This window comes from Symphodus melops, assembly GCF_947650265.1.
Source record: "Symphodus melops genome assembly, chromosome: 6".
NCBI lineage: Eukaryota > Metazoa > Chordata > Actinopteri > Labriformes > Labridae > Symphodus > Symphodus melops.
Window position 1 is genome coordinate 29,287,925 of NC_136696.1, and position 10,000 is coordinate 29,297,924.

The following is a 10,000-nucleotide window of genomic DNA, read 5'->3' on the forward strand; positions in this document are numbered from 1 at the left end:
AGGGATCGGGTTAGGGTTAGGGATAGGGGACCCGATCCAGTGCGCTGGCCATCAGGGTTAGGGTTAGGGTTAGGGTTAGGGTTGGGGTTTGGGATCGGGTTAGGGGTAGGGTTAGGGGTTAAGGGTTAGGGTTAGGGATAGGGGAAGGGTTAGGGTTAGGGGTTAAGGGTTAGGGTTAGGGATAGGGGAAGGGTTAGGGTTAGGGTTAGGGATAGGGGAGGGTTAGGGTTATGGTTAGGGTTAGGGTTAGGGTAGGGTTAGGGTTAGGGGAAGGGTTAGGGGAAGGGTTAGAGGTAGGGTTCGGGTAGGGTTAGGGTTAGGTTAAGGGTTAGGGTTAGGGTTGGGGTTTGGGATCGGGTTAGGGTTAGGGGTAGAGGTAGGGTTAGGGTAGGGTTAGGGTTACTGTCGGGTTAGGGTTAGTGTAGGGTTTCGGGTTAGGGTTAGGTTAAGGGTTAGGGTTAGGGTTGGGGTTTGGGATCGGGTTAGGGTTAGGGTTAGGGTTGGGGTTTGGGATCGGGTTAGGGTTGGGGTTTGGGATCGGGTTAGGGTTAGGGTTAGGGTAGGGTTAGGGTTAGGGTTAGGGGTTAGGGTTAGGGTTAGGGGTTAGGGTTAGGGTTAGGGGAAGGGTTAGGGTTAGGGATAGGGGAAGGGTTAGGGTTAGGGATAGGGGAAGGGTTAGGGTTAGGGTTAGTGTAGGGTTTCGGGTTAGGGTTTGGTTAAGGGTTAGGGTTAGGGTTAGGGTTAGGGTTGGGGTTTGGGATCGGGTTAGGGTTAGGGTTGGGGTTTGGGATCGGGTTAGGGTTAGTGTCGTGTTAGGGTTGGGGTTAGGGTTAGGGTTAGTGTCGGGTTAGGGTTAGGGTTGGGGTTAGGGTTAGTGTTAGGGTTTAAGGGTCAGGGTTAGGGTTAGGGATAGGGGAAGGGTTAGGGTTAGGGTTAGGGATAGGGGAAGGGTTAGGGTTAGGGTTAGGATAGGGTTAGGGTTAGGGTTACGGTTAGGGTTTGCTTATTTTTAGCCGGTGCGGCATATATCCAGGTGCGCTCAATAGTCCGGAATTTACGGTACTCTTGATTGCAGTTATACACACAAACACCCTCCCCCACACACGCACACACATGCATTTAACTTTATACTGTAAATGCTTTGCTTTCTCATTTACTTCTTCATACTTTTGCTTCTTCTACATTTTCTGCTTCCAGGTCTTTTACTACATTTTCTTTATCAGTATTTCTTGTTCTTGTAGAGATACTTTTACTTCTTGTACTAATTTACTACTGTTTTTTCTGCTATTTCCTCTTCTTCTACATCTTCTTATTCTGCTTGTACTTCTTTATCTGCTTCAACTTCTTCTTTTACTACATTTTCTTATTCTAGCACTATTTCTTGGGTTAGGGTTAGGGTAGATACTTCATCGTACAGGTATGACAGCAGTGTCCAACGTCTCCGTCGTAGATGAGTATGGTATCCAAGAACTCTCACGATGGAGTAACAAGAACGATAACTCATATGGGATTGCAGCTCAGGGTACCCACCAAGAAAAACAAAATGATGGTTTCCCATCACCAGGACTGGCCTCAGTGAGTGACATGATGAGCAACTCCATCACCGATCACATGACCCAAACACAGCCTGTACAAACAGCCCACTCTGACCCCACTATTTTCAATGAGACCAAACCGGCCACAGGGAAGCCATCTTCAATTTCGGACCCGCAGCCAGATACCGTAGCATTACCAGCGCCACAACCAACAGCATCCGTAGATATAACTATGTGTACACCTACGTATCACGCTGTTAAATCAGGAAGAAAACTAATTGACTGGCAACTACACTGTAAAAAAAACTATTTGTATACTAGGTGACTCAAACCTCAATCGGATTCAACCGTTTCCACATAATGATATCCAAATAGACAGTTATCCAGGTGTGTCTTTATACCATTTCAAACAACTTCTGCTACAGACAAAAACTTTCCCTCAGGTAAAAATTGCAATTCTATCACTCGGTATCAACAACAGGGATCAGGACTACAAACAGACGACACTTAAACAACTGCGGTCAATCCATACCAGGACACGCATAGTCTTTCCCAACGTCACCGTGTATTTCCCCGTATTAAATTTCTCTGGAAAACCCCCAGGTGACCAACAGGAAAACCTAAAACTGCTAAATCAAACAATTGAGAACCGCCTCACGCACCTCAAACCGATTGCCGACCAAGAGTTCATTACAACATCAGATAATATTCACTGGACCCCCCAGACGGCGCAGACCATCCTGAAGAACTGGTGTACACAACTGGAGATAAATTTATTCTGATTTTCAAACCTCAACAGAGACAACCAGCTTTAGACAAGAGGGACTCCATGGTACTTAAATTATCCACCACCTTTAATCTCACCAGGGACCAGACGTGCCTGCTGGAGAAGGGATTGACATTCTGTCCCTGCCCCTCTAAATTTGATAAGGATGAATTATATGTGGACGTTTACCAGTATCACAGATGCATCAAGTTGTTGGACCACTTCCAAGATAGACACTCAGAGAGGGTACCCTTCACACTGCCATCCAGCTGGGAGCCAGGGTGGGGCGAGCTGGATGACAGGGTGAGGGACCTGATCATGAGAGATTTAAACATCCTGAATAAATTTACTCCCACTCCGGTCAGCCCGCAACCCACTCACTCAATAGATAAAACAGCTATCGGACAACTACGCAACAATTCAAACATAGTGATTAAGCCAGCGGATAAGGGCAGCAAAATAGTTATCATGGATAAACAGCAAAACATTTTTGAGGCTAACAGACAATTAGATAACAAGAACCATTACAAACGTATAGATTCAAACTTACAACAGACAACTATAGACAAAGTTAAAGACGTGGTTCAAACTCTCTACAAAAATAAGTATATTACAGCAAAACAAAGAGATTTTCTGTTAGGGTTAGGGTTAGGGCTGTTAGGGCTCCAACAACCCTCGCAATAGAATATTCTATCTACTAGCCAAAATTCACAAGAACCCACAAAACTGGACCATACCTCACACAGTACCACCCGGGAGACCTATAGTTTCGGATTGTGGGAGTCCGACATACAATAATTCATCATACATTGACGACTATTTGAACCCTTTATCCACTCGGCACGATTTAAAGGACACTTATCATTTTTTAAATATCATCCATCAAATAACACTTCCTCCAGACTGCCTTTTGTTTACCATAGATATAGATAGTCTGTATACTAACATCAATACAACTCTAGGCCTCAACACTATAAAAGACATTTTTCAAAAATATCCAGACCCAACCAGACCAGACCAGGATCTGCTGACCCTGCTAGAAATCTGTCTGAAATACAACGACTTTCAATTCAACGGGGAGCAATACTTACAAATACAGGGCACGGCGATGGGGCATAAAAATGCCCCCTCGTATGCAAATCTCTATATGAGCGAGTGGGAGCGGACTGTTTTGGATAAAAGTCCCCTGAGACCGGCGGTCTACCTTAGGTTCCTGGATGACATTTTTGGGGTGTGGGGCCATGGAAAAGAAACCTTTTCAGAATTCATTGCACTTCTCAACAATCATCAGGATTCAATAAAGGTGAAATATGAAATCAGTTCTTCTGCAGTCAACTTTTTGGACACCACAGTATTTTTCAAGCACATGAGTGACACAGATCAGAAACTTCAAACCAAGATTTATTTTAAACCAACAGACACGCATGCACTTCTCCATAAAACAAGTTACCACCCAAAACACACATTCAAAGGGATTGTAAAATCACAAATCATTCGGTTCCACAGAATGAGCTCGAGGCCTGAGGACTTTCAGGAGGCCATTGGCCTGTTGTTTAGGAGTCTCCGCCAGAGGGGGTACTCGCGGTGATTTTTGAGGTCAGTTAAGAGCGAGACGCTCAGGTCTTTACCTCCCTCCCCCATTGGAGACCCACAAAACACAGAGGTGGGAGTGACTATCACAAATAAAAAAAGTCTTCCCACTAGTGTCAACCTTCTCCAGTCAATATTTAAATCTCCAGAGCTCAAAAACAACTTCATTAATACAATGTCCATTCATCCTCTGCTTGGGGAGAATAAAGTCATCTCAGCTTTCTGTTAAAAACAAACATTTGAGGAGTGAACTAGTCTCTACTAAACTGAGAAGTGACCCACAGAAAAATAATTCAAATAAACACAGTAACTTCACTCAAGTGAAATTTAGCCATAATCCACATGGGGGCGCCAGAAGGCCCATCAGAGAAAACCTCACCCTCTCCTCCAGTAATGCCGTATACTGCATTAAGTGTTTGAAATGTGGCAACTTATACATCGGTGAAACGGGGCAAACCCTAAAAGACAGGCTATACCAACATCTTTACAACATCAGACGTAACCTGCTCGCCACTTATCTTGTAGCCCATTTCCAACGACACCCGGTGGAGGACCTGAGGATGCACCAACCCTAACCTAACCCTAACCCTATTTATTTATTTGACTCTGAGCAGCAATAATGTGAATGTTTTTATTATATTATGTTGAAATGTTTTTTTTTAAAAGAAAGAGAAGTTAGTTCATTCAAAAATTTAAAAAATCCCTCTCTCTCTCTATTTCCCCTTTCTCTCTCTCTCTCTCTCTCTCTCTCTCTCTCTATTTCCCCTCTCTCTCTCTCTCTCTCTCTCTCTCTCTCTATTTCCCCTCTCTCTCTCTCTCTCTCTCTCTCTCTCTCTATTTCCCCTCTCTCTCTCTCTCTCTCTCTCTCTATTTCCCCTCTCTCTCTCTCTCTCCCTCTCTCTCTCTCTCTCTCTCTCTCTCTCTCTCTCTCTCTCTCTCTCTCTCTCTCTCGTTAAACAGCCTGAGGCCATGTGTGTCTCAGGTGTGCTGTTACCTGCCCAGGTGCATTCATTCCTTCAGGTTGGCAGAGGAGGCAGGTAGGTTCTCTTTCTCTTGTTCTCATTTTTACACATTTTATGAATCAGAACATTACTTTAAAGACTTGACAATGTAAGTGCTTATTTTTTCATATAAAATTGGAAATCAGTTTTTAATGTATATTTTATCTTTGATTATTGTTTTACACATTACGAATCTGCAGCACACACACGCACACACACACACACACACACACACACACACACACACACACACACACGTAAAGTGAACAGCAGTGAAAGCTGAATGATGCTAACATGTACCCAGTTCATGACATACTGAAATAAAAAATATTAATGTTGATATAAATAATTTGTACAAACGTATGACACAGAATTATTTGCATAAGCCTAATACAAAACATACTGTGTAAATCTTTTTCTCCCACCAGCCAACAGAGGGTCAATTAGCATGTCTCCTCATGTTATTGAGTTCATGTAAATGTGCATGTTTTTGGACCGTCAGCTGACATGCACTGAATAATATTTTCTCACATAAGATATTGTTATCCAACCTGGTGAACTACATCAGCAAGCAAATTAAAACCCATCAACTTAACTTCAAAAGAAATTTGAAACTCAAACATTGGATCTCTAAATCAATCTGAGATTTCTATTGTGACGTTTGAGCAGCATGGATGATTAAGCCATGAACACCTCTAAGCCAACCAGATAAACTCTTCCAGTATTCGAAAAATAAATCCACGAGGACCCAGGACTTTTGATTATGAGCAGCAATCAAACAAAAACAAGGAATAAAACAATCCCTGAAATTCCAGGGAAAGAGAAAAGGTGTCCGAGAAACAAGGTAACAGAGCTCAAGGAGAACATTGACCAGAAATTTGCAAATATAAACATGGAAATAGGATCACAATACGAGAAGTTGGAAGCCACTTTGATGAAGAAATTGAGTCATGAATCAGTGAAGCCAATATTGTACAACAGCATGTCATAAAAGAGTGAAGACTGATGATCATAAACTGAGTAACTTGGAATCAAAGACTAGAGGGAATAATATTCAGATTTATGGCATACATTACTCCAACCCGAGAGGAGTTTACAATAAACCTGGACCTCCAGTTACAACATGCCCACAGAGCCTCTCAAGCCCAAAACAGAACAATCACTGCATCCTATTGTTATAAACTTTCAGCAGTTTCAGTTAAGGAGGTGGTACTGAAAAAGGAAAAATAAACCTGGTTAGAAACAGGATTTACATTGTCTACAATTACTCGGTGAGGACACTGCAACAGTGTAAGAAATATGCCAACATTAAAACATTTTTAAAGAGGGAGTGTATTTGATTCTGAATGCCGCTGAACAACCGAGCTAACGGCATAAAAACATACCGCAGCACAGAGGCAACTGACAAGTTGCATAAAAGAGGATACGAGGAAGGTTAAGTTTGACCCTGTGGGCACAAAGTAAATGAACGATAGAGCAGGTAAACTAAAATTATACAAGGAAAATAAAATGTAGAAAAAATGTAGAGTGTCAAAATTAAATTCAAAACGTAATTTACAAATTACAAAGTTAAATACATCAAAAAAAGAGTGGAGGTATAAGTGGACCATGATTGGACTTATATGCAGTAATGAACAGATAGATGTAAACAGCTATTATGAATTAACTGGATATGTATATTTACACACACCAACGCTATGCAAAAGGCTTAATACTGTAAAAATAAAGTGACTGTAGTGCTTATGTAAATGATTACATAATTTACATAAGCAAAACTACATTTCTGTTGGGCAGTGGGCCCATCAGAGAATAAACCTTCATAGAGGCAAATAAGGTGGTGAACAAACACATCTGGAATGACCTACACAACACAACAATGGTAGTGTGCGATGAAGTTTGCAAACTGATATCAAATAGTATCAAATTTTCAACACAATAACGGTGAGTGTTTTTCTGATCAAAAGATTTCATACAAACAAACTATTGCTGTCCCAGTGGTCTTGTTAAGTCCAGCCAGAACGACCTGTGTCCTTTTTAGATAACCATAAACAACTAACTTAACTGGGAACAGATCAGAAGACTACTGGGACCCGTTTCCCACGGAGACGCTGTGACAGAAACGCATCGAAACGACTCCACTCCGGATTCAAACTACAGACCGTCTACACGGCAGGTCTCTGACTGAAAACCATGTAGTTCTCACACCCGGCCAGTAGTGGGCAGTACAACGCGACACTCACCAGTACAACCACTTCCTCCACAACATCCTGTTTAGCGGCGAGTTCTCCCAGGTCTTAGCTAAACGCTGCGTATGGTCGCCCTGTCTGGCGAGTTCTCCCAGGTCTTAGCTAAGCGCTGCGTATGGTCGCCCTGTGCGGCGAGTTCTCCCAGGTCTTAGCTAAACGCTGCGTATGGTCGCCCTGTGCAGCGAGTTCTCCCAGGTCTTAGCTAAACGCTGCGTATGGTCGCCCTGTGCGGCGAGTTCTCCCAGGTCTTAGCTAAACGCTGCGTATGGTCGCCCTGTGCGGCGAGTTCTCCCAGGTCTTAGCTAAACGCTGCGTATGGTCGCCCTGTGCGGCGAGTTCTCCCAGGTCTTAGCTAAACGCTGCGTATGGTCGCCCTGTGCGGCGAGTTCTCCCAGGTCTTAGCTAAACGCTGCGTATGGTCGTCCTGTGCGGCGAGTTCTCCCAGGTCTTAGCTAAACGCTGCGTATGGCGCCCTGTGCTCGGGTAAAGGTTGAACTGTTTGCTGCAGGTGTTCGATGCTCTTTGGGCGGCGACACACACGATGTCTCATATCAAGGTTCTGTTTATACAACGAGCTGCTGAAGCACATAGCACAAGAGAATCCGCCGCCATTGTTGTTTATGTTTGTTCTGGACTACTGAGCATGTCATGAGAGTTCGCTATGTTTCACTCACACGGCTGCGATACGCCCCCCCCCCCCCCCCCGTATCAGTTTCGCTCCACCTTGGAGCTCGAATTCAAAAGCTTGCGTTTTCACCCCGTGAAACACCGACGCCGTGTGAACGAAAGGCTAATCCATTACTCAACTGTTTCGTCTTACTGTCACATCGTCTCCGTGGAAACGGGGCCTATTACTCCCAGAATGCCTCGCAGATACTCCCAGAATGTTCTACAACACCAAACACATAGGTGTGAAGTTTGTGATGAATTCAACCGGTCCCTCCTATTCTTTCTTTACAACACATGGACATATAATCCTTTATTGTACATGTTACTTTCTTTACCTTTTTCTGTCTCCTTTTTTGAAGTTTCCTTTTCTCTTTCTTTTTTTCTTTTTATTTCACGTTTGAATCATACTACAAACTCCAAAAGAACACAACAAGATAACCAGTATAAAGACGCATTTAATGAAATCTGTTGAAAACCCCCAAAAAGATAAATATTCGTGTTGATGTATTTCCTAAATCACGAGGACAGAGTGCTTTCACAGCCCTTTCTGATGGTAATCCCAGCGATTACAGCTGAGGCTCAAACATTCCTGTTAAAGTTCATGGCTGCCTCCAGGGTTCACTCATTAGTGCAGTGTGTGTGTGTGTGTGTGTGTGTGTGTGTGTGTGTGTGTGTGTGTGTGTGTGGGGGGGGGGGTGTTCAAAGGCCCCATTTTATGTAGAAGTATCTTCACCGTATTCCTCTGACTCTAACATGTGTCTGTAGTCTGTCTACAAACCGCCCAGCGATGAGAAAAGTCCATCCTCTCCGTCTTCTGCCTGCTCCACTTTTCAGACAATGTGAGCTCAAACAGGCCGTTTGGAGATGTTCCCTTCATGACATCACAAAGCTACAGACACAGAAACAGCTCATTTACATATTTAAAGCTACAGACACAGAAACAGCTCATTTACATATTTAAAGCTACAGACACAAACACAGCTCATTTACATATTTAAAGCTACAGACACAAACACAGCTCATTTACATATTTAAAGCTACAGACACAAACACAGCTCATTTACATATTTAAAGCTACAGACACAAACACAGCTCATTTACATATTTAAAGCTACAGACAGCTCATTTACATATTTAAAGCTACAGACACAGAAACAGCCTGTTCTGAGCAGGGCTGAAATAGAGGGGTTTATAGACATGATCAAATACAGGATCAGAGTGGATTTACAACAACACACTTCACACACATGATAGATAGATAGATAGATAGATAGATAGACAGATAGATACTTTATTGATCCCGAAGGAAATTCAAGGTTGGTACAAGAGACCGGTTATGCAGCGTTACATTCACGCGCTTATTTGGTTTCATCTCAAACCTTGGGAAGGGTTAGGGGGAGGGTGTGTTACAGGTAGGATGCAGGGGAGGGGAGGCATAAAAAACACTACTTCCATTCTGTGCCTCTGGAGGGAGCGAGGACACTGATTGAAGAAGAGGAGATGAAACCTTTAAAGTAAAACACTGTTTCTTACTTAGACACATGCCTGATATGTTTCCATGGTTACCTGTGTGTTGTGTAACAGGCTCACATCAGATGTATATCTTTAACTTGTTTTCATTTATTTTGAAACAGGAAGCTTTCAAAGACCACCAGAGACCATCAAAGATCATCAGAGACCAGCTTACCATGATCCTGGTCCTCCTGGTTGGTGAGTTTCAACGTATTTTACCACTTTTAGCGTCCCCTTTAGTGTCCCCTTTAGTGTCCCTTTAGTGTCCCCTTTAGTTTCCCTTTAGTGTCCCTTTAGTGTCCCCTTAGTGTCCCTTTAGTGTCCCATTAGTGTCCCTTTAGTGTCCCCTTAGTGTCCCTTTAGCGTCCCCTTTAGTGTCCCCTTAGTGTCCCTTTAGCGTCCCCTTTAGTGTCCCCTTAGTGTCCCTTTAGCGTCCCCTTTAGTGTCCCCTTAGTGTCCCCTTTAGTGTCCCATTAGTGTCCCTTTAGTGTCCCCTTAGTGTCCCTTTAGTGTCCCCTTAGTGTCCCCTTTAGTGTCCCATTAGTGTCCCTTTAGCGTCCCCTTTAGTGTCCCCTTAGTGTCCCCTTTAGTGTCCCATTAGTGTCCCTTTAGTGTCCCATTAGGGTCCTACTAAGTATCACTATTAGCCCCCTGGCTACTAGCGCTCTCATCAGTGCCCGG

At 43.4% G+C, this 10,000-nt stretch overlaps 1 protein-coding gene across 1 annotated transcript in view; it reads left to right on the forward strand.

The window, feature by feature from the left end:
* Window positions 1–4,491: 4,491 nt before the first annotated feature.
* Window positions 4,492–10,000, forward strand: part of lamb4 (laminin, beta 4) — a gene marked incomplete at its 3' end in the record, with an annotated part of 45,610 nt that continues 40,101 nt past the window's right edge. The window contains exons 1-2 of the mRNA XM_079345715.1: window positions 4,492–4,928; window positions 9,442–9,517. Coding sequence (XP_079201841.1) covers window positions 9,496–9,517 — 22 coding nt within the window. The 5' untranslated portion in view covers window positions 4,492–4,928; window positions 9,442–9,495. The remainder of the gene's footprint in view (window positions 4,929–9,441; window positions 9,518–10,000) is intronic.